The following is a 24,630-nucleotide window of genomic DNA, read 5'->3' as shown; positions in this document are numbered from 1 at the left end:
GAGGTGGGGCTGTGGGGGGGGGGGGGGGGGGGGGGGGGGTTGAACCCAAGTCGGGGACAATCGGGGCTCTGTTTGTGTTTTCTCTAACACCTCCGTGTTCTCTTTGGGCTCTGGTGGAGCGTACTGCAAGGGGTGTAGAAGAGGAGGGGTAAATGCCATGACCCTGCCGTGGACCCTGACTGAAGCCCCCCCCCCCCAAAAAAAAAGAAAGAAACGACCACCGCGCTAGCCCTACATGCCACTCTGTTGCTGCTGGCAACAGCGAAGTGGACGTGTGTGGATGAAAGACAAAACTGGCGTCTTGAGAGACGGAGACTCAATTCAGTCACCAAAACATCCTCACTGCAGCAGGTTTTGACGTTGTTTTTTTGCGGTCGTGGCTGCATTCCAAGCTCATTATTGAAGAATATCTTCACTGTTTTAGTTTGTTAAACCTGGAGGAGACAAAAACGCAGTAGCTGTATGATGGCCCACTGGTGCTGCTGGGGCCAAACAATTTCAGAACAATACAACAAAACGATGCTGTTCATTTCCTCCAGATTCTGAGATAATTAGCCTAACTGCTGTTCTCTCCTTTTATGTCCCCTTGTTGGAGAGAGATGTTTGAAGTCTGATACGGGGAGTGTGGGTGTGTTTGTGTGTCTGTCTGTCGCTCTGCCTGCATGTATGTATGTGTGTGTGTGTGTGGGGTACATTTATAGTCAACAGAACAGACCCAGGGAGTCTGTCAGAGCTCTTTGTTCTCAAGCGAGAACACATCATGACTGGGCCTTTTGTCTGAACTGACACCATCATACAGTCTCTTTCTCTTCCTACCTCTCCCTGTTTATGTCTCTTTCCTCCTCCTCCTCCTCCTCCTCACCCTCTAATTTTTTTCCACCAAACTATTCACCCGGCATCCCATCACTCGCCGCACCGTTTCAAAGATAATGGGCCCCGTGGATTATAGAGTTGCAGCTGAGATGAGCTGAGGTGATTTTTTTCTTCCTCGTGTCTGGGTGTGGATCAAGCTAACCGCATGAGGCGTCTTCCAAAGCGAAGCGTGACCAGAAGGTGACTTCCGAGGAGATATTCCACTGTGCCTCTCTGCATTTAGAATGTATCAGTTTGTTTATTTCCCTATTTCCATGTCACTTTCACTTACATACTATACTTTGTGAATATAATTTGCACCATCGATCTTAAAATCCCAAATTAAAAAAAGTACATCGCATGGCCAAATGTAGAAATTGAAATTGTGTGTTCAAATCTTGAGCATTAATAAGCTGCTATAACAGCCTCCACCCATCTGGGAAAGCTTACCACAACATTTTGGAACCTGGCTACAGGGATTTACTCCCATTGAGCCAAAAGAGCTGTAGTGAGGTTGCTCACCAATGCTGGGCGATAAGGCTAAAAAATATAATTTTATCCTGGAGCCTTGAGATTTCACTTGCTTGGAGTTTAGGTGCTTTGCCCAAATCATCATAAAAAAAAGTCCCATACCAGGAATGTCCGTGTACTTTTGGCCATATAGTGTAGATAAAGTAAATCTAGGTGTGAACCCAGGAAAATGTATTCTTTCACTCCTGGAAAAATGTATATGAACAAATGGAATGTGTGTGTAAGATAAGTTGCTGTGTGTGTGTGTGTGTGTGTGTGTGTGTGTGTGTGTGTGTGTGTGTGTGTGTGTGTGTGTGTGTGTGTGTGTTGGGGGAGGGTTCTTCCAGCCGGAACACATCTCGGCTTCACCCCTTTTTCGGGGCAACAGACTCTCTGCAGGATTAATGATGTGTTAAGTACTAAAATGACTCTCATTCATATGTCACTGTCTGGGCAGCACATTCCACATGGAATTAAAGGTTAGGGAAGAAGATGATGTAGAAACAAAAAAAAAAAGAAACGCACAAATGTGAGGGAAGCAGTTCAACGGTAACTGTGGAAAGAAATATTTTCCACTTGAGTCCCCTCATCGTAGCACAAATCTCCCTTTCTCACTTTTAGAGGCTAACCACGGCTCTTTGTGTCTGCGTGTTCAAACATAAAATTGCTGTGCAGGTTCTGACTGCCATCTTAAAAGTCTGCAGAGTACAGAGCTTATCGGAACCTGGGGGAAATCTAAATTAAATCTTCCCGGTGAATGGGATCAGCCTCATCATTATCTCTTGTCATTCTCAACCATTAAAGTTAGTTATTAGAAAGTAAAGACACATTTGTCAAAGGAATGCGGAGGCACGACTTTAAACCAAATAGCAGTTGGAGAGTTATTGAATATGATTTCAGGGTTATCAGCGAGGGACTGGAGAGTTTCGAAGGGAACGTGCTGACCTGTTAAAGGAGCCATTGTTTTAGATGTCATCAAACCAGTATTTATTAATGATCAAGGTCATTGGTAGAACAGATCATGTGGGATGCAGCTGTACTGTCAAAGCACCTGTCATGACGAGGTTGCTGGTTAAAACAACTCAAACGTTCCCGTGTTTAGATTTGGTAGCAAAGCAGTGGAAAGTGTGAGATAGTTGATGGGCACATAAAGCGTTTGAAACCAGAAAGCACGGGGGGGTTTTTGTCATAAAATGCATTACAAAACTCTCACTAACGGTTCACAAATACCCATTAGCCTTTAGCCATAATGGAAGTCTTTCCCCAAGTTTAACCAAGTTAAGTTTAACCAAGCGAGGGATTGCTTGTGGAGATGAACGAGCTCCCTGAGGGTTTATGAAGCTCTGTAGCAACTTTCATTCCCCTTGCATCGTTTCCAGCCGCAGCAGGCAGCTCTGTGAACCTGCTGTACACTAAACAACTCAGAGACACAGTTAGCGACGAGCATTTAGCAGCTAAGGAGCCATATATTTCCCTCAGGAATTGGAAGAGACCAACGACGGCTAAATAGATAGTTCAGGTGGACGGAAACACAACTCATTTTAAATGATCATGGTGCTCTCCGTCTGCTGGATGTTTAAAGAAGCAACCGTTCACCATCAACAATTTAAAAGATGATATGTCACTGTTGTGTTCCCGAGTGTGGACCCCTGCAGCAAATCAGTTATTGCATGTTCGACCATACCTCTAACTATAGGGTCAAATGATTTTGCAGCTGTGTTTTTTCCAGATTCCGTTGGTGGAGCAAAGATTTGCAAGCAGAGAATGATAGATGAAGGATGGCAACAAACCACGGCTTCTTATTATCATGAAAAAAGCATTCCATACTGTATTGAGAATTGCAAATCCCTCCTTCTGACGGAAACATAGTCACACGCATGCACACACACACGCGCACACACACACACACGTAAACTTCTCTGAGAGAAAGTTACTCTCACATAGATGCATGCCGTTGCAGAATTTGCATCTGAATGCCAACTTTTGTTGGTAAATTCAAGGGTCCTTGGAGATTTTGCACATTCTGTTCAGAGCTAGGCAGGCCAATGGGAACAAAGTCACACATTAGCAAAGCCCTGCCAGCCTCAATTATGACCAAAGGGATTGGCTCGATAGTGCTGCAGCGGGCTACATTCAGAACGGGATGTGTCTATTTAAACTTTTTTCCTGGCCGCTTCCTTTATGTTTTCCAGCACTAGAATACATTGGATAACAATTTCCTGCATCGAGAACGACGCAGGAGAGATGTGGAGGTTCTCTGCTACCGCATTCTGTTTTATTCTCCTCTATTTCATATGGAAGCCTTGCTCTTGTGAATCCAGTTTTCATGTTTGGGAAAAATCCATCTGCAATGGTAGTGCTCCGGCTTTGTTCTCTCCAAACTATATGCCTACAGCTTCTTTCCCTTTCTCACGCTCTCCGTCTTTTTCTCTCTATCTCTCTCAGAACACTTGTGATAGAGAATTCAGGAGTCTGGCTTCGAGCTTGTGGGCTTTCTCCTCCATATTTCATATGCATTATGAGACACAGCTGATTAAATTGCGAGTGTACGCCATGACTCGTCCTCCTTCAATATGTAATAAATGTCTGTTTTTTTTTCCTCGGTTTTCTCATATTCTGTTTTGTGCCTTCTCGGGGAGCTTCAGATTGGATGAATCAAACTTTATGCCTGTTTCAAAGCCCAAGGTGTTTTATTTATAGGGAGAAAGTACATTAACGCCTCTGCAAAGTATTTGGGAGATTTATCAAGCGCTCTCCCAGCTTCCTCACCGCCTCGCTGGAACTGTGATACTTGAAGTATACAGACGTGTGTTGTTGGCCAGTGTAACATCTCTTACTGCCGGTCTGGTGTGTGTTTTCATCCCACGTCTTACCATCACGCCCATGCTGTGACATGGCCAGCTCTGTGTTGCCACGGCCATTTATAATTCAGTCGTATCAATAAGAGATGGACGGCATTAAGTTTTTATCTGATGATGCAGTGCTGCTGTCTCTTAGAGCCCCTTTACAAGCAAAAGGCTGAAGAGCTAAACTTTCCTTCTCTGTTCTGACTTCCAGGCATCACTTGGCATTAGTATAACCTGAGATGATCCTCGTTCCCACAACATGCTTTTAGAAGCGTATTCCCTGTGATCTCATATTCTGCTAACTTACTCCCCAGCCCTTCCTCTCTGAGCCCCCAGCCTTTTAATGAGTTTTGCTGAGAGTTATATTTACTCGTGTTGTCTTGTGCTTCTGTCTAAATGGCAAAAATTTGTCTTTCACTCCGCGTTATCTGGCTGAATCAGCATTGTCGTTTCGTAGCTTGCTTAGTGGAAAGAGCTGATGAGGGCAGAGCTCTGTCAGGCAAACGGGCTCTAAACCATCCCAGTTTACAGAAACAACATGGCTCGCCTTGCATTATGAATGTGTACAAACCATCACATTGGTCTTGTTGATGGAGACTGAGTAGAGCTTGGATAGATGCTTCTGTTTTTCAATGGTTGTCCATCTTTGCTTTTCCACACATCTTCAAGGTATAATTGCTTCTTCTGTCTGTTTGGACGTTACGGTTTCCTCTCTTTTTTTTTCTTCTTTTCTTTGCGGTTTCATGTAGCATCTGCCACCCAGAGAGATAAACAATACGGCTAGATAAAAGAGAGAGGGAGAGAGCAAACGGGAAAGAAAGGACTGTATGTGTCAGTTGGAGCTGATAAAAGCCTGAAAATCCAATTAGTCCTCAGTATCAAGGCAAAGGAGGAGGCCTCATGGGGGTAATGTCAGAAAATATCCACCACCGTAGCATGTCAATAACACCGCATTTACATACTTAGCTATTGATAGATCAGCGTGTAAAATCGAGCTGGATGTTTTCTTGTAAATCACGTCTATATTTGGGACTCTTCCCTGACGGGTTTTTGCCCACATCAGCTTTTTGAACAGATAAACAACTATCAAAGGGAATTACTGTACCTCCCACACCACAAACCACTCTCAAAAAGGGAGCCAATAGCAGAGGACTGTCTCAATTTGAGCACACTGAATCTATTCTTTATTCACAGTGGATGTCCTGGAATCCATTTTGGTGATTGGGGTATTCACTGCTGATTGCAGACAGAGCTAGTTAAATCTGTGTTGTTCTTTCACCAAGTTTTTTTTCCTCCCTCGCTTGTGTCTTGTTTTAATCCCATGCCAGAAATGAAAGAGGGATGCAGGCAGGAAGAGAGCAACAGAAAGGAGCGAGGACGATATCAAACAGCGCGGCGACTCGGGTCAAAGCTCATGTGTTCCTCTGGGGAAGAACCGCATGACCTGGGAGTAGGAAGCCAGAGCAAACACAGCTGCTGTTATACTGTCTTATGTGTGTGTGTGCGTTGCGTGGAGGAGGATAGAGGACATGTGTGGGTGTGAGGGAAGAACTTAATGAGCACAATCTGAAAAACAGTTTTGCGTTAGACTGAGGAGCGAAGTTTCTCTTCTATAATCATCTTTTCCCTTAAATGTTTAATAGATTTTACATTTTTGCTTTTTGAGGGTTTCATGCTGTCTTTGATGAATGCGTGTTTGCATGTGTGCATCTGTTCCTTTCTTATCGTGCTTATCCCCCCATGTCGGACTGTACTCCAGGCGGGTTGTCGTTAAGGAGGCGTTGCGGTCCCAGCAGAGAGAGGTTGCCGTTGTGTTGTTGTCCTTGTCTTCATACTCCTTGTGGACTCACAAACACTCACACACACACACACACACACACACACACACACACACACATGCTCAAACCCCCACCTTACCTCACTGACAGCGGAGCATCTCAGTGGGCACTCTGATGCTGCTGCTTGTAAACTGTGTTTATGATCATGGTCATCGAGGCATATTGCTGCTCTTATATTATGTTTCATGATATAATAGGCACAAAACTCAGCTCTTGTCTTCAACCATCTAATATTCATTGCATAATAAATGTGTGACAAATAACAGCTCAATTAAAAAGATATGTGGAATAAAATTTCATTTTATTTAGCCTACTTTTATTTAAAACTAAATGTATCAATATGCATTTCCTATCTAATATTTAATAGTAAATGTTTCAAAAAAATTTTTCACGATTCTTGCTTTATCTGTTGAGATTTAATATGTAGTTCACGTGGTTGAACAGTATAAATCTAAAAACGTAGCGATGCTCTTGTTTCTATCGTTTGCTATGAATCATTCGTTCTGTAGTCAGGTGCTACTGCTACAACAGTTGCCATGGTGAACTCAGAGGGGATATGCTGTTAATGAGGAAGAGTTAGTAGAGAACTAATAGGATTGTAGTGTAATTTTTGTAAACTGCATGTAGAGATTAATTATGAAAAAGCTCTATTAAACACGTACTTGACTTTAATTGTTATGTTAAACTCATACACGGCGAGCAGAATTTGCAATTTTCCGCACATCTGGAGGCAGTTTGCTTTTATTGTCCTTAGTGATATCGCCACATTATATATTACCGTCTTTCTTTTTCCACATATGCTTCCACATTTCTTTCTGCCACACTGTGTGTATAGTCGGTATAATTTGAAGTCAGCGTTTTCTCATCTTTAGAACTGGAGTCTTGTCACTCTGCTCATTGACCCCTGTCTTTATTTTCCTCCTCTCATCCCCTCCTCTTCTGTCTCTCTCCTTCACCTCTGCCCCCCACCACACACCTCCTCCCCACACCCCTCATATCCACCCTAACCCTCTCAGGAGGGGGAGGTGAGTCCCGAGCTGGCTCAGGGCCCAGGCCCATTAGCCCCAGCCTGGCAGCCATGTGCTCATCACCAGAGATCATTACACCCGGCCAATGACACCACTCTAATGCATCATTAATGATTGATTAACGAGCTGAACTCAGCCCAAACGGGTGCATATGTACGGAAGAGCACCCTGTAATGGCTGTCCAAGGCTTGCATCTGCTATTTTTCACCATGTTTTGTGTGTGTGTGTGTGTGTGTGTGTGTGTGTGTGTGTGTGTGTGTGTGTGTGTGTGTGTGTGTGTGTGTGTGTGTGTGTGTGTGTGTGTGTGTGTGTGTGTGTGTGTGTGTGTGTGCGCGCAGTTTTATTCTTATCAGTTCCCTCTGTGTCCCGTCTTTCAGGTTGAGTGAGGGTGCTGCAGACTCCCGTGTGAGTAACGGAGGACTGAGGAGGTGACTGCAGGCTAGCGTGATGGCAGGGCGGGGGCTCTCCGGCCCTCTCCCTCTTCTTCTCCTCCTTCTCCTCCTGGTGGGAATCCTTCCTGTGGCCGATGGCTCTGGCTATCTGTCTGGTTATCGCCAGAAGTCGCGCCTGCAGAGGGACCGCCACTTCCGCAACATCCGACCCAACATCATCCTCATCCTCACCGATGATCAGGACATAGAACTGGGTAAGACATTTTTCCGCCATTAATCCTTTCCTGTGTGTTTGTGCAGCTGTCTCTCTCGCTCTCTCTCTCTCTGTTTGTTTTATGTCCGTGTCCCATGGGTGTGGGTACTCTCTCCATGTGTATCCAACAGCATCAGTGAGGGGAAAGTCAGCCTAATGCTGCCTCTTGGCATCATAACAACTGGCCCACTCAAAGTCATGTGCTCCCTTTGCCAACTCCTCCAATGCTGGCATGAAATGAGGGCGGCCTATGGCTTCCATTGTCTGGGTGCCAAATCCTGGCCATCTCCCTTCCCGCTTAAGTCCTTTAGCGGCGTATTGGACTGGAGTGGCTGCATAATGGCCTCTGTGACATCTTTTGTTCTCCTGTGATCGCTAGTGAGAAGACTCTCATTGAAAAGCAGGAATTTATGGTCAAGCATCTGTTTTCCCAAACAATCACCATCAGCCTGAAAAGCTTTTAGTACACAGGAATCCAAATGGGTTACACTTTACCTCAAAGATTTATTTCCTCATTTAGTTTCCCCCCTTCCTCCTTTCGTACCATGTCGATAATGGTTTTAGCTCTTTACCCCTCGTGCCCTATATTTATATTTTTCGCTCACCGTTTTCCTCAATTTCTCACTCTTTTTTTTTCTCTTCTCCAACCGTTTTATATCCCCCCTGCGTCCCTTTCATTTCACTCCTTGGCCTTTGAATCTCCTCTCACCCTCCTTGCCCTTCTTACAACCTCTCCCCCCGCCTCCTCTCTTTCTTGCACCGTTTTCTCCCAGGCTCAATGCAGGCCATGAACAAAACTCGGCACATCATGGAGAAGGGCGGCACACATTTCTCCAACGCTTTCTCCACCACGCCCATGTGCTGCCCGTCCCGCTCCTCCATCCTGACGGGGAAATATGTGCACAACCACCACACCTACACAAACAACGAGAACTGCTCCTCACCCTCGTGGCAGGCCCACCACGAGCCGCACACCTTCGCTGTGCATCTCAACAACTCTGGCTACAGGACAGGTGAGCGCCGCAAGTCTGGAACAGGTATGCTTTCACTGGTGCATTGAGCCCCAGGACCGAAATTAACACTCTGCTCGCCTGTTCCTCACTCAGCCTTCTTTGGAAAATATCTGAACGAGTACAACGGCTCCTATGTGCCCCCTGGCTGGAAGGAATGGGTAGCACTGGTGAAGAACTCTCGCTTCTACAACTACACCCTCTGCAGGAACGGAGTGCGAGAGAAACACAGCGGTGTCTACTCAAAGGTATTTAAACACTCCACTTGAGAGATATAACACAAAGTACTTTTAGATTGCTTTGAGAGATGTAGTAATCTCCACGGTTTAAGCAGTTAACATTGAGTAAACCTGTGTAATTAATGAATAGTTTAGAACTAAAAAGCGTCACCAGCGTTTAAAAATGACACGGTCAAACGGCATATTAAGTCCATTGTGGATCATTATTTAGATACATTGTTGTCATTGTTTTTTATATACTAGTTCAGGTCAGTAATGGGCACTGGGCCCAGCATAGCACCGAATGCTCTCTCACTCCCTCTGTCACTCACCGAGTGCCTGATGGACAATGTCTGCTCGCTCCGCAGGACTACCTGACAGACATCATTACCAACGACAGTACCAACTACTTCCGCATGTCCAAGAAGATGTACCCTCACCGTCCCGTCATGATGGTCCTGAGCCACGTCGCTCCGCACGGTCCAGAGGACTCCGCCCCTCAGTACAGCTCTGCCTTCCTCAACGCATCACAGCACATGTAAGAAAAATGACTACGCTTCAATACTCTCCTAGTTTGAACTGCATGGACTGGCTTTGCCCATTTAATGTGTACTGATTTGGTTCATGTTAGACAAAGCAGACAAACACAAGGGTAGGTTTTTATTTTTTTACAATTTCACATCCACAGCTATCTGCTTGCGTATGAGTCATCCACACGTTCAGGCTCCCTTTCCATTTGACCCAGAATGACACGAATTCCATAATCTCAGCTCGATCTTATCTTCCTCCGCCTGCGGTATGCTCTTGGCAGCTGAGCCCTCTCCACGCACAGCCCGTGTTTCACTCCAGTATATTTGGCTCATGTGTTGTTCACATTCGCGTTCACATTCGCGTTCACATCCACTGTCAGCCGTGCTAATTTGTACCATTTTGTCAGCCGTGATTAAAGAAAGGCATGAATAATGTGTGTTTAATGCATAGGTAATGATCCCGCAAACACACACAGGCACACACACACACACACACACACACATAGGCGCACACACACACACCACTTCAGCCGTTGTCTTCCCGACCCTCCATACTCCTGACTTGCTGCCTAGTGCTGCTGGCTAATGGCGGACCTGATATTGGCCCCCAGAGACAGATCCAAGGCCAGTAATGAGACTGCCGTTTCTGCCCCCTCCTTCCAACTCAGACCCGTTCTCCTGCTTTGTCTAATCCCTCTAGCATCATTAACCTGTGCCACGCAGGCTTTACACACAGAATATTCTGTAAATTCAGCCCCAGTGTCTTTGTACAAACTTTTAATTGCTCTTTCTCCATAAATTTGCTCTCCCTCGAGTGATGTTTCCTGAGAGCGCTTCTGTGGCTATTTTTCTCCCTCCATCTCCCTCCACCCTTATCAACCAAATTAAGAGAGAGAGGCTGTAAAAGTCCTGCACTCCTCTGGTGATAAACCTTCTCCTCACCCTGGCTCCTTGCAGACACATCTTCACACTACATTAGAGTTTCCAATGTGGGACATTAGCATTTCTTAAAAGTCGAATCGATTAGCTTTAAACGTTAAATATATTTTCTTCTCGGATCCCATTAGCTATTTAGCAGTGTTTATTCTCAAATAATTAAAGTTCCATATGGCTCGGAGTTAATTATTGATCAAACTGTGCTCACTGTGTTCAGTCCTATCGATTGCACTGCTTCACATTTTACATGGTTTATGTAACCTCCAGTTTAGCATTGCATAAACAGTTTTCTTGCTACTTCCGAAAGAATAGGAGACCTCAGCAGACACCGGCAGAGGATATTGCTGTGAATGCACATTGTAACTCTACACACACTGGTACATTTTTCTATTATCCAATTTACAGCTAAAGAATATGAAAATCAGATGTGTAGAGGTGGGAAAAAAAAACAACTGAATGCAAATGTAGTCTGATTTTCTTTACAAAAATTAAATGTTAAGAAGACCGCATTGTTGTTTTTGTTGTGTGGTTTAGTTTGATGTTTTTCTTCCTCTTTCAGAACTCCCAGCTACAACTATGCCCCTAACCTCGACAAACACTGGATCCTACGCTACACAGGAGCAATGAAGCCCGTCCACATGCAGTTCACCAACATGCTGCAGCGCCGGAGGATGCAGACCCTGCTGTCTGTGGATGACAGTATGGAAAAGGTAGGCGGACATGCAGGCAGATAGACATATATACTTAAACACAGAAACACACACAGACACACACTCGCACATTCCGTCTGACAGTCTCAAGTCCTGTGAGATCTGTGCCTGTTCTGAGAGGGACTGTGTAATATATTCACTGACACACTTGGTAAATTGTTCAATCCCTTTTCCTTGAAACTTGCACAGGAGATTTGAGCGATCAAACGTGAAGTATAACTTTTTACACTGTGTGAGTGTTCAATGAGTTGTATCCTCCTCCGTAGCTGTACAACATGTTGGTGGAGACGGGGGAGCTTGACAACACCTACCTCATTTACACCTCCGACCACGGCTACCACATCGGGCAGTTTGGTCTGGTCAAGGGCAAATCAATGCCTTATGAGTTTGATATCCGTGTTCCCTTCTTCGTACGAGGACCTAATGTGGAGCAAGGGGTCGTGTGAGTGACACAGACTGCTACTTTTCCTGATATTAATATTATGATGTCTAGATGTCTCACACTATTAAAAGTGTGAGATTATTGACGTTGTGAAACTGTTTTTCTATAAAAAATTCCAATAAAAATATCCCTTCCTTCTTGCTTCACTGCAGTAATCCTCATATAGTGTTAAACGTCGACTTGGCACCAACTCTGCTGGACATGGCCGGTCTTGATATTCCTGCAGAAATGGATGGCAAGTCTATCCTCAAGCTGCTGGACACAGAAAGGCCAGTCAATAGGTGAACACACCACACATTTATTTTACGCAGCGTCCTGGCATTCAACAGACATTTCAAGAATGACATTTATAATGCTGCAGATTAGATGGCCATGTGCCAAAAAAGCAATTTGCCTGGACTTCTTAAAGTTGTACTAGATCTCTGTTATTCGTGTTTTTCTTGGACATAATGAACAATCCAAATATAAACGTGTAACACCACTTTCTTTTCAATGCAACGCAAGGATGGCATTTGAAAATGGAGAGCGTATTTGTTCAGTGCAAATATCAAAGAGTGGTGTGACAGGATGTTTTTTTCTTTCTTTTAAATCATTTTCCAGGTTCCAGTTGAACAGGAAGGGTAAAACATGGAGAGATTCTTTCCTGGTGGAGAGAGGGTATGTTTTATTGATTGACCTTCTGCAGCACATGTTCTCAGTCCAGGCATTGTCTGCTGGTGACATCAGACTCCTTGTCTTTGGTTGGTTGAAAAAGAAATTTGTTTTCGTGTTCTTTCAGGAAGCCGCCGCACAAGAGAGGGGAGGAAATGGCCCAGGAGGAGAACTTCCTGCCAAAATACCAGCGGGTGAAGGACCTGTGCCAGAAAGCAGAGTACCAGACCTCCTGTCAGCAGCCAGGACAGGTACCTGACCTGCAGGAGCTCAGAGAGAGAGGTTATTGAAGTTTCAGGGGAACAACATGAGGTGTAGCTCATGCAGGGTGATAATTAGCAATCTGTTTGACAGTTTACCGAGGATAATATGCAGTCATTGTACTCTCAGGGTTCAATTTGACTTCAAAGTCTCTGTTTTAATCCCTTAAAATGAGGTATGCTAGGTATAATATGCTTATTTCTGTGTAGCTGAGACCTGTAGTGACTTTGTGTACGGCGGAAAATTAGATGTGTCTGTGTTTGCTTCTGGCCACAGACGCATAGGTAACAATTATTGATTGTGCGCAAAACATCAAACTTTCAGAGTTTACATTTAATCAATTGTTATTATAAGTGTACGTGTGTAAGGAAAGCAATGATTTGAGCTAAATTAAAAGACTCAATGGATATTTTAATTCATTTTTATGGCTTTTTCAGAGCACCATTAGAGAGGTATGTGTTGGGTAATTTGAGCACAAACCCAATTTAAGTCAATTGGTTTCTACGCATCATAAATTATCCTATGCTGTAGTTAAAGCCTAAAGACCCGATGTCACGAAACTTCCCTCTGCCTTGTTTCAGAAGTGGCAGTGTGTGGAGGACCCGACTGGCAAGCTGAGGCTGTATAAGTGCAAGGGCATGGCTAGTCTCTATGCTCCACGTATGCAGGCTCTGATGGCCAGCGGTGCCTCCCACGTCCAGCTGTCTCCCACTTCTGACTCCGACAGCTGCAACTGTGACGACGTGGGCTTCAAAACATCCGTCCTGAAGAGGAAGAGGCTGCTCACCAAGAAGAGTAAGTTCCTCTTGTCACTCACGTACACCATTGTTCTGCTGGTTATTAATAGATCTGATTTTGTTCAGAAAGACGCTTGTGCTGTACTTTGAAATGTCCTTGCAGTAGCCTACAAAGCCTTGCCAAACAGGGCCATTAATCTCAAGCTGAAATAACCAGCTTTTGAAGTATTCATGAGATGAGGAGCATGTGTCAGTGCTGCCATCAAGTGGTGGACTAGAGTGGACAAGTGAGTCTTTAATCATAGGGCTTTGAAAGAAACAATTACAGAAGATTGTAAATTATACCTGGGATATGACAGCACCAAGTGCACGGAGCTTTTGTCTCATATCGTCACTATTTTTCTTTTGTCATGTGCTGGTCTTCACTTGTTCTCATCATCATGGATCTTGATCTTCTGCATCAAAAAACGAATCGCTCTCTTTCATCTTACTCAGGTCCCTCTGTGTCGTCTTATTCAGAGATAAAATCCAGCAAGACTGTCTCCAGGAAGCGCTTGGCCCGCTCTGTGTCGTTTGAGCTGGATGGTGACCTGTATGCCGTAGACCTAGAGGATGGCTACCGGCCCCTGGGCTCCGGGAACAGCAGCTGGGCCACACACGGGAGGAGAGGAGAGGGGAATGAGGAGGACAACGATGAGTTCAGTGGCATGGGGGTCACAGCCAAACCCACCGACGGCAATAAAACCACACCACCTGCTGCTCTTAAAGTCACCTACAGGTGCTTTGTTGTACATCTGTCTGCATTAATGTGTAATCTTTCTCGTGATAGATAAAACGTTAGCAAATCATTTAGTCTGCACATGAGTCAGAGTGGTGCTATTGTGTTTTTTTTGTATTCTGCAGGTGCTCTATTCTTATGAATGACACAGTGAAATGTGATGGCGGCCTCTACAAGTCTCTTCAAGCCTGGAAAGACCACAAACTGCACATTGAGCATGAGGTACTGCTGCATTGTTAAATATTGCCCATTAAACTAATTTCACAGGTTGTTAGTAGCCCGTGGTATGTAATGGGTGTTGCCTGGCTGTGTGTTTGTTCCCACTGTGTTCAGATTGAAACCTTGCAGACCAAAATCAAGAACCTGCGTGATGTCAAAGGTCACCTGAAAAAGGTGCGGCCAGAGGAATGTCAGTGTAACACACCACCGAGGTGAGAATGTGTCCGAACCGCACCAGTCGCCTGCATGTTGATCTAATTGCATGTGTGACAGTTGTTTTTCTTGTCTTTGCAGTTACATCCTCAAGAACAAAGAAACCTTCAGGCTCAATGCAGGGAGCATGATGCACTCAGTCAGGTAAAGATTTACATTGTTTGACGATTCTTTTTGTATTTCCTCTCGCAGTCTTCACTGTATCGGGTTTGTTTCGTTCTCATCAGGATGCCATCAAAGCAAAAGAGTCAGTGGCTGCAGAAGGAGCAGAAGCGCAGAAAGAAACTACATAAATTCCTCAAGAGGCTCCAAAACAACGACACTTGCAGCATGCCGGGCCTCACCTGTTTCACTCATGACAACCATCACTGGCAGACAGCCCCCTTCTGGACAAGTGAGGGATAACATATGGCTGTGTAAAGACATTTGAAGAATATTGTTGTGGGACTTTTAAATATTTTTCCAAAGCAGGTTTGGTGAAATATATTTTTGGGACGCTATTGTAATACCTCTTGTTTTCCACTCTCACCCCTCCCTTCCTCACTCCACTCCCTCCCTCCCTCAGTGGGTCCATTCTGTGCATGCACCAGTGCCAACAACAACACCTATTGGTGCCTCAGGACCATCAATGACACACACAACTTCCTGTTTTGTGAATTTGCTACCGGTTTCCTGGAGTATTTTGACATCAACACTGACCCATACCAGGTATGTCATATGTACAGTGCAGGCACACTGTACTTTACGGCAGATACAGAAATAACTTAACCAATAACAACTATAAAATGATCCCACGATGGGATTCATAGTACAGGGGCCACAGGGGGGGGGACAGATTTTCCAAAGTCTTCCAGAGATTTTCCAAAGCACTTGCTGACAATTTGTCCTTATTATTCCTGTAGCTGATAAATGCCGTCAGCACTCTGGACCGCAATGCTCTGAATGCAATGCATCAGCAGCTCATGGACTTACGGGGCTGCAAGGGACATAAGCAGTGCAACCCGGAGAAGGGTGAGTGGAACGCCTCCTGAGGCAAACATGATTGATTTTAGTGTCTCCAGCAAGTTCAGACTGAGACTAATGTTACCTCTACTTCCTTTCAGGAGGGAAGGAGCGAAACTACTTCAGCGAATACAGGTATTTTCCTCTTCCTCTTACAGCGCAGTTGATTACTTTTACAAACACTGCAGATGGAATGCATGTTACAGTTTTAGCTCGGGGAGGTTACAGCCTCCCTAGTGTATCTTTGGTTTTGTTTCTTCTTACTGCAAGTCATCTAGGGGAGTCAAGAAAATAAAATACAGTGATGTTGTGCTGAATGTGAACCTTTTTTTCAAGCTGGTTCCTTACTGTTGCCATCAAAGCCTTTTTAGCATGCAGAAGCCAAAAAGGGCCAATACGCCAGTCTGCTTTTCAGCTTCTGCTGTTCCCTTTTTTGTTATGAAGCCTAATTGCCTGTCTCTGCTGTGCGTGTGGGGGTGTTTGTGTGTGTGTGTGTGTGTGTGTGTGTGTGTGTGTGCATACATGTATGTGTGTGAACCTGTTTGTGTGTGTGTGTGTATATATACCTGCGTTTGTCTCCATGCACGTGCATTTGCCCTGCGCGTGTATACGTGCTGTGCATGCTTCAGGCCAGTTCATCGTCGAAAGAGGCCAAAAGTGAAGAAGCCTTCCTCCAAATCGCTGTGAGTTTGTCATAACCCATCTGTTCCTTTGTAGTCAGCCAAGCTTTAGTCCTATCTCCTACCAGATTATTTTCAGCTTGGTCAGATGACCCAACAGCATGCCCCCCCCCCCACCCCCCTCTCCTATTTACTGTAATTCTGTACTCCTATACTTACAGTAATCCTCATTTACCTGCATTGCAAAGTGCCATCTTCTTTTGTCATTCCCTCACTCAAGTCAAATTCAATAAAGCAATGCAGGTGTGACATTGTCTCGTTACGTTGTGTTCTCAGTCTTGTTATCGTCATTACTTGCTTTTTCCTCGCACTGTTGGTAGGGACAGATCACAGCTGGAGCCATGGTTTCCAGTGAATGTCGCATTTAACTCACAGCATTTGTCTCCTCTGCACAGAGGGCAGATTTGGGAAGGCTGGGTTGGGTAACCACCCGCATCCCTCAGCCCACCACATCGGCCTCCTCCGGCGGAAGGAAGGAGAAGGGGGGGTGCAGGCAAACCCATAGGACCTTGACCACACTTCGATGGATTGTAACGCTGAGATACTACTTCACTCTAATCTGGGTTTTCATTTTTGAGAGAGCTGCTCTTCGTAACTCTAACCCGGGCAAAGGAGACGCTGAGACTGAGAGGAAGCTTAAAGACTCTCCAATTTGTCAGTTCTACCTTTCGCGCACATTTCACTGTCGTCTTCTGTTACCCCTCAGCTATCAGTACCTTTAACATTAACAGGATGTTGTGAATCAGGTGGGACCGTTTGATGTCCACAAGCCATTCTGTCTAACAGTACTGCTTGTACATAATATATATCAGCTTTAATCAGCTTTCTTTCTTGTCATACGGGACTGGGCGGGAAAAAAAACGCGATGAGTTAAGGTGTCAACTCTGCTGCTACTCAACGACGTCATGGCCTCATGATGTCTCTGTGGCGAACGCTGATTAGCTAAATCATTAACGCTCGGAGTAACAACAAGACATATTTTCTTTCTCTGCACCAACGTGTCTGCACCATAGACTGTATGGTCTTCGCATGGAGAGTGGTATGGACTTTTGAATGACCGACAGGACTCTCCGCCATAATCTTTTGTATTATAGTTGATCTTAACGCCGATGAATGTCCTTTTATGAAGCATCATCTTCCTCAAAGCTGTGAGATGTGGGGGTGACTAGATATTTGCCTGCCTTCATCCAACCCCCATCCGGAGTCAGCCACACCCTGAACAGGCATACAGTGATCACCATCTCACAACGATACAACCCAAACCTCCAGAATATTGGACCACTGGCAGAATGCGTCATTAGTGAATGCCATTTTACTCCTTTGTGTTGTCGGTACCACACTGTAGAAGTCTCCAAATAGTGTGTTCAGCTTGCTATACATGGTGCTACAGGATAACAATGCAGAAGGAACATGTTGCTGTACAGTACAGTATGTATTTGAATGTATGTTGTGCAATTAATATAAATGTTTACAATATTTTTTATAATACTGAAGAGGCGGACCTCCTTGTATGATATGGGGTGACAAAAACGGACTTGAAGGGAGAAATGTAGCTTGAGAAATGTCATTGCCCGGAACTTGTATGTTTGTCCTTTTCTTATTTACATCGGAAAAGCACTTAAAGGGTTCACTGTGAAGAGATGCGCCATGTACGTTTAATGGATATATAGTTTACTCTGTGCCGGAGAACAACACAACAGTGTAATACTTATCGATGTGAATTTTAGCTACCTGCTTCTTTGATTTTTTTTTTTTTTTTTTTTTTAGCAAATATTTCCATAGACCTGAGCGCTGATAGTAATTGTGAATAAAGTGTTGTTTGACCATTACCATGAGCCGACTTTTATTCTGAAATTTGCATGGTGGTTTGTGTTCCTGTCCAGCAGGTGTCTCTATCTGCTTATCCACAGGGTAACACCAGGGTAACAAGGCCGGCTACTTAAAGCTCACTACTATCACAATAGTGGAAAGATTAAGGTCCTCGGCTCTCTGGCTGGCATATCAAGCATATCATATGATATTCAAATATACAATATTTAAATATGTATCTGTGTCTGCCTCAATGATACAATTATAATACAAAAAACTGTGAGAACAAGAGTTATAAACTTCAAGAAACGTCAGCAGACAGTTTGAGGACCGTAGTGTTTTCTCAAAAGATGGGATAGTTCTGGTCCCATCAGTTTTAACACACTATCACTCTGTTTGTTCAGCCATCTGAGCCACTAAACGTTATGCTCATGGTTTGGCCTCTACTCTTTCCATCCAGCTAGTCGAGGGGATAGTATGGAAGCCCGTTTGCCCGTTTCCACCAGCAAAAGAATTTACAAAATATATATATATTTCTACGCCAGAGCTGCTTCTTGCTTAAAATCCTTTCAAGGGTGCGTTTGCTTGGTACAATCCATGTGAAACAGCAAGTATTTCATCTGTTGTAAAGCCAAGTTGAAAGTAGTCTTCAATGTACTCACAATCCATTTCTATGTCAATTGTAGGGTAACCTATGAAGAGCTGCTTCTATCACTGTTGTGTTTAAGTATCTCATCGTTTAGTCTTTCAATCTCATAATTATGACTTTCTATATCATAATTATGACTTTCTATCTCATAATTTCGACTTTCTATCATATAATGATGACTTTTTAACTCATGGTTTCGACTTTCTATCATAATTTTGACTTTCTAACTCAATTATGACTTATTAATTCAGAATTTCAACTTTCTATCATAATTTCGACTTTCTATCTTATAATGATGACTTTTTAACTCATGGTTTTGACTTTCTATCATAATTTCGACTCACAATTCTGACTTTTTATCTCATAATTATTACTATTTATCTCATAATTTTTTATAATCAAGTCTAACTTTTCATCTTTTATTTAATTTATTTATTTAATTTTGCTGGCAGAAATGGGTTTCCATAGAATAGGGGGGGGCAGACTGGGTGACCCCCCTCATCCCAATGACTCACGTGCGGAGGCGGAGACTCCGTATCGGATCACCACCGGGAGGACCGTCCCGTACTCGCCCGTTGGACCCACTGTGTGTGCCTCAGAAAATTTACCTTCATCCCAACAACCAGCTAAAACACCGTTTTCTCCGTTTGTTTACTTCTTGTTTACAATGTGAGGAAAATGGCCGGAACAAGGTAAGGTGAACTCTCGCTCTCTTCAATTTAAAAAGGGATACAAAACATTTAAAGTGGATAAAGTTACGAAGCTAAAGCTCGATATCACTCCGCCGCCGACAGCTCGAACAAGACCACGCTGCTCAACGGACAACACTGTTGAAGCACTTTACAGTGTGTGTGTGTGTGTGTGTGTGTGTGTGTGTGTGTGTGTGTATAGTTTTAAAAGTTCGCGAAATAATAGAGGGAAATTCAAGACAGTAGGTGTAAAAGGATTCATTTAAAACTTAAATTTAAATTGCATTTTTACAAGTGGTGTCGCTATTTTATTTACTTTACGACACAACGTTTGGCAGCTCTGAACAGCTGAACTATGTTTAGTAGTATTGTGTTTGACACTTGGAACTTAGGCTTTACCACCGTTTAGTATTTGTAGCAGAGTCACATTAGCTGTAGCTTAGATTGATTCTACTTTCCTTGTTATTCTACCACCAGCAGCCCCATCTTTATACTGTTTTTCCTAACCCTTTGCTGTGGTTTAGAGACCAATAACACAGACGGAAGGCAAACGTCCCGCAGCCCATTTGTTGCTCCCATGTTTTTTTTTTTACTGGTGGAAGGTACAACTGGGGCTCTTAGCTTTTGGCTCCTGGTTTGATCTCCACATGTTGACTTTCTTCAGCATCTGCTTTTACTGCATTCAAACTTTTGTTTAGCTTTTGAGACAGATGGTTTAGCTTTAGTCCTCACAGACTATTTAAAGCTACTGAGATGTATGGGATAAGCTACTTTCACAGTATAGTTCAGACTGTTAATGGCTCTAGCTGAAGTTTTGGGAGAGTCTTTGATGTCTTAATATTCCTCCTCCATGTGTGCGTACCTCCTGTTGAATACTGGATATTGTTGGACAATTAAAGCTGCCCACACAGATGCCATTTTTATAGCCCGGAGCGGTTAGTTTGGCACGCCAGTCCCAACCTGACTTCCTGGGTGCAGCAAGTTTCGCCATCTTCCTGCCAGCTGGTGCTCGCCTGAGGACAGCGTGGTGTTGGTTTAATGCAGACGGGGTAACTTCTCTATCCGTCTTTATCTGTCCGGCACTACATCACAGACAGGGAGGGCAGGGTGGCTGGGAACGGAGACAATGGTCCATTCCTTAAACATGTCCTCCATTCGTCTTAGCTTGTCAATGTGAGGAGCAGGACTCACAATAGGATGTTGTCTGACTGTTTGCTCTGTTGGCTCACTAAAGTAGACGGGACAACAAACCGTGCGTTTACCCTAAAAAAACCCCCACATGAATCAAACCTGTGTCCTTTTAACGAGGACAAGGCAGGATGTCCACCCGACAGAGGATTTGACAATGGACAAGATTGTTTGCAGAGGGAGGGACTTTGAAGCTTGTATTCCAGTGACAGCGGTTTGTTGTGTGTTGTGACATGTTAATAATATGACTGTGGATATGATATGTGTGAGACGTAAAGCTTCAAATCATATTTCCAGCTCTCATCAACTTCTTCTCTGCTTTCTGTCCTATAATCCTGGTTTACATCCCCGTGGATCGGTGCTCTTAACGCTCCACACACACACACACACACACACACACACACACACACACACACACACACACACACACACACACACACACACACACACACACACACTTTTCATCTGACTTTGTGATTCCTCATGATTTAACCAAACACATTTGAACTGTACCTGTACAGCCACCATTTTCAAACCGCTCCTCTGCAGATATTCAAGGCTGGTTTTACTTCCCGGCCCACGCGCTGGCTTGAACCTGATCGTAAGAGTGCTGATCGACACTCGGGAGCATTACAGGGGATAATAACTTGTGGGATGGTCATACGGCTGTAAGGACGGATGAGTAATCTGCTTCTAAGGAACAAGTCTCTGTAATTGTAGTGAGCTGTCGGTGCACAACCTAAAATAAAGCTTGACACAAATGTAAAAACCACATAGAACGGAGTCATTATACACAGAAATGTAACACTGAAACAGACGCTAAAGAAAGTCTTAACTAGAATTTATTTTTTTTCTCGCAGTGTCACAGTTGTCGCCCTCTATTACGAACCTAAAACTGTTGTTTGGAAATATTAGTCTGTCCCTACGCCGCTGATCCCCAGCGATGGCCTCTTAAATCATAATCCACCCTGCTGCCCCCCCCCCCCCCCCCCCCGGGGGCCCCGTACAGACCCCCGCGTTAACATCTTCACCAGGCTGCTCTGCGCTCTTAAGCCCTGGAGGGTTCTGTCGTCTGCACCTTCACTTCCTCTAAGAGGACAATCCGGACGTGTCTTTCCTGTGCGGCTCCTCCGGCCGGCCACTCGGCTCGCTGGGATTACGCTCCGGCCTCATTTGTCTTGTCAGCAGGATTCTGGGAGGGGGGGTTGTGTGTGTGTGTGTGTGTGTGTGTGTGTGTGTGTGTGTGTGTGTGGCGCAAATCAAAATGAAGTTACAAACTGCTGCTGGTGGCAGGCGAGCAGGTCAGATACTCGTAGTAAATGTTATTCTGTCTTCGGTTTCTAACATGCGTGACCCTGAACGAGCTGACGAGATAACGTTTGGACAATGAACGTTGGGGGTTATTAAGCACAATTACATCCTAATAGGTTCACTCATTTTTCTTGTTTGGACAAGTGACCCCATTGTTCCTGCTCCGACAGCTGGTGCACTGGACAGAAAGGCCGGCCTGTGTGCGATAAACTGCCCTGATCCCGATCCCGTCCTCGGCCTCTCCCGCACATGTTCACTCTCGTCCAGAGTCTTATGTGTGACCTGAAAAGTCCCCCCCCCCCCTTACTGTTGCTCTTCAACCAAGGAAAGGGGTGGATTTAAGGAAAGGACGGGGACTTCTGTTTGGTCGGGCTTACCCCTATAAAAAGGGAGTTTATTGACCCTGTTTCTGAGCGTTGTGTCTCAGACAGACAGCGACTGTTCAGCAGAGCAGTAAAAAAAGGGGGCCGGAAGTTTCCCGGCATTTGTTGGGGAAGGGGAAGACAATACTCTCCATACAGAAATCTCTGCGCCGAGTTTGTAGGCGGATTATGGCGAAGGGTGTCTGAAGTAACGTTCAAGACCGCCAACGCTAAAGATTTCTTCCAGAACCGCCGACGAGGTAGGCACTGTTATCTCACACCGCATGAAGAATCAGTTTGTTGCAGCGCTAATCGCTAGTTGGAAGGCAGCATGGGAAAGACCAGCTTTTGCTGAAGAAGGTTTGCTGAACAACCATGTGAGGTCCAGTCTGATCGGTGCCAGTGGAGAGGGGGGGAAACCGTCTCTGGTTCTGGATCATGGCAGCTGTTTTGAAGGAGGTCACCCCCAGACCTTGCATTATCCCCCCCCCCCCCCCCCTCCACGGCTCTGATTGGCTGTGGTTCCCCCAGTTTTGGAGGCACCACAGAGAGTTCTCGTTAGAATGAAGTCTGCCTGTTGATCTGACAATAGTCTGCATTGTTCTGATCCATCGCGGGCTTCAGAATAGGGTGCGTTTCACAGGCTTTGTAATGCATATGACCGTGAGTCATCACAGGACATTCCTGTCAACTAGGTAACCATGTTCCTTCTGTTCCCAGCGAGCCTACAGATAAATGTCTAGCAAGAAACTGTCGACTTCCGCTGCTACAGGGAAAGTCTTTCTGACGTCTCGCTCTGATCAGTGTGTTCATCTGGTCTTTCATAGGCGAGCAGTCAACTTTGTAGTCCTTGAGTATAGACTTTGCATTTTTTTTTTTTTACCATGCCATGTTTTTATAAAACACCCCATTGTCCAACAGTGGCTCCCGTTGTTATAAGCCCAGCATGTAGCACACAGACCGAAACTGGATTGTCTGGTTCTTGCAGTTTGTCACTCTGGTGACTCACAATTGCTGATCACGCTGTTTCGAACTGTAGCACAGAGTACAAACAGCCTGTGAGTCTCATCCGGGCCGGCCTTTTTGCAGGTGAATCAGGTGACTCAGGACCTCCCTCCCCCCCTCTGTTCATCCTCATCCTCCCATGCCAGCCTTGTTGTCTCTGCCAGGCTTGTGGATGTCTGGCCGTTTGGTCTTCAAGTGCTTTACCTCGGCTCACAGAAGGCCCGCTCTGTCAATGGCTTTGGTGTTCTTGCCGTGAAAGACGACCCCCTGAGCTCGTTTGCCAATGTCAGCACACGAGGAGTGAGGAATGGACACTGACAACTGCTGCTGAGAGGGGAGGAGGGGTGAAGTAGAGGGAACCAGTATGAATCTTTTTTCTTTCGTTTTTTTCCATTAATGTGGTTCAGTGTGGAAAAAATGTGTTCGTATCTCAACGCTACAGGTTTTCTTTGCAACCTCTTTGTGATAACTTACTTTGTTTTAACACAATCTCAGTGTTATCATTGACAAATCTATATAATAAAATATGAGTAGGCTTTTGAAAGTCTGCGTCGCATGGTCATTCAAGGTCTCACTGATCAACACAAGTTCTTGTTCATTGATTTCTTTTCACTCCCCTTTGATCGTCTGAAGTCCTCCGGGATGCACAGAAGATGGATAAACTTTGTCCGTAAGGCATAGCAGCCCCACAATGCGCAGCATAGAGTCCATAGAATGATCTACAGTATAAACCTACATAAAGTCTGACCGGGGGGGGGGGGGGGGGGGGCAATAGAGTAGACGAGACGGGCAGAATGCAGCCCCGTGGGTCTGGTTCACAAAACACATCACTGTTGAAGTCTGAGAACAAGATGAAGCGTACAGCATCCCAAACCCCGAGCATTAACTTTATGAGTGGGGGATGAACGCCAAGTTGCCTCTCAGAAGTCCATTACTATAACAGACTCGGCTGCCTTTTATGCAAGTTTGTTTGTTGTTAAATTAAATGCAACACACACACACACACACACATTCACACAGTGACTTCTACCGACCTCCAACCCTGGTGACACGGCAGGAACGAGAGGTGTCAAACAAAAACGGGGCCAAAGAATGTGTGTGCGACAGGTGCAGGGCTTTTTTTTTTTTCTCTCATCTGAAACGTGCCCCCCCCCCCCCCCCCCCCGATTGTTCCGGACTCCTGGGCGGAGTCTAGGAGCCTATCCTGCACAGAGACGACCCACATACACCTCGCCCCAGCTTCTGTTTCCAACAGAAACATTTAGTTCGGCGGAGACTTCCAGGAAGCAAACACACAGGCCTTTTGCAGAGGAATTATGCTTCTGATGAGGACAGAATTAGCCTCCCATCAAACCTGATTCATATCATCACTATCCACAAACACCACCTGCAGTGGAAACGTAGAGGAGGAAACCAAGCTGACCTATCGTAATCACATCACGTCTAGCGCCGCCTGGTTTACGATTACTCTCGCCGTTGGTCGCGGCCACTGGCACCGCTGCCACCGCTGC

General features: G+C 45.0%; 2 protein-coding genes across 5 annotated transcripts in view; both read left to right on the top strand.

Annotated features, from left to right (window-relative positions):
* Positions 1-17,935, top strand: part of sulf2a (sulfatase 2a) — a 41,368-nt gene extending 23,433 nt beyond the window's left edge. For 3 of the 4 annotated variants that reach the window (XM_068720206.1, XM_068720208.1, XM_068720207.1), the window contains 20 exons: positions 7,452-7,720; positions 8,493-8,732; positions 8,826-8,977; positions 9,316-9,485; positions 10,973-11,123; positions 11,390-11,565; positions 11,718-11,846; positions 12,166-12,222; positions 12,344-12,467; positions 13,059-13,272; positions 13,710-13,992; positions 14,118-14,214; positions 14,326-14,423; positions 14,506-14,568; positions 14,652-14,818; positions 14,990-15,132; positions 15,327-15,435; positions 15,528-15,561; positions 16,056-16,109; positions 16,502-17,935. In XM_068720206.1, coding sequence (XP_068576307.1) covers positions 7,522-7,720; positions 8,493-8,732; positions 8,826-8,977; positions 9,316-9,485; positions 10,973-11,123; positions 11,390-11,565; positions 11,718-11,846; positions 12,166-12,222; positions 12,344-12,467; positions 13,059-13,272; positions 13,710-13,992; positions 14,118-14,214; positions 14,326-14,423; positions 14,506-14,568; positions 14,652-14,818; positions 14,990-15,132; positions 15,327-15,435; positions 15,528-15,561; positions 16,056-16,109; positions 16,502-16,532 — 2,691 coding nt within the window. In that variant the 5' untranslated portion in view covers positions 7,452-7,521 and the 3' untranslated portion in view covers positions 16,533-17,935. The remainder of the gene's footprint in view (positions 1-7,451; positions 7,721-8,492; positions 8,733-8,825; positions 8,978-9,315; positions 9,486-10,972; positions 11,124-11,389; positions 11,566-11,717; positions 11,847-12,165; positions 12,223-12,343; positions 12,468-13,058; positions 13,273-13,709; positions 13,993-14,117; positions 14,215-14,325; positions 14,424-14,505; positions 14,569-14,651; positions 14,819-14,989; positions 15,133-15,326; positions 15,436-15,527; positions 15,562-16,055; positions 16,110-16,501) is intronic. The other variant, XM_068720209.1, reaches the window with a different exon arrangement.
* Positions 17,936-19,149: 1,214 nt separating this feature from the next.
* The window catches only part of arhgap46a (Rho GTPase activating protein 46a), a 30,114-nt gene continuing 24,633 nt past the window's right edge, over positions 19,150-24,630 (top strand). The window contains exon 1 of the mRNA XM_068719973.1: positions 19,150-19,256. Coding sequence (XP_068576074.1) covers positions 19,243-19,256 — 14 coding nt within the window. The 5' untranslated portion in view covers positions 19,150-19,242. The remainder of the gene's footprint in view (positions 19,257-24,630) is intronic.

Source organism: Cebidichthys violaceus, unplaced genomic scaffold (genome assembly GCF_023349555.1).
Source record: "Cebidichthys violaceus isolate CVI_PGR_0920_01 unplaced genomic scaffold, fCebVio1.0.p SCAF_25, whole genome shotgun sequence".
Lineage (NCBI taxonomy): Eukaryota > Metazoa > Chordata > Actinopteri > Perciformes > Stichaeidae > Cebidichthys > Cebidichthys violaceus.
Note: the sequence above shows the minus strand (reverse complement) of the source record. Positions and strands in the feature narration are given on the sequence as shown.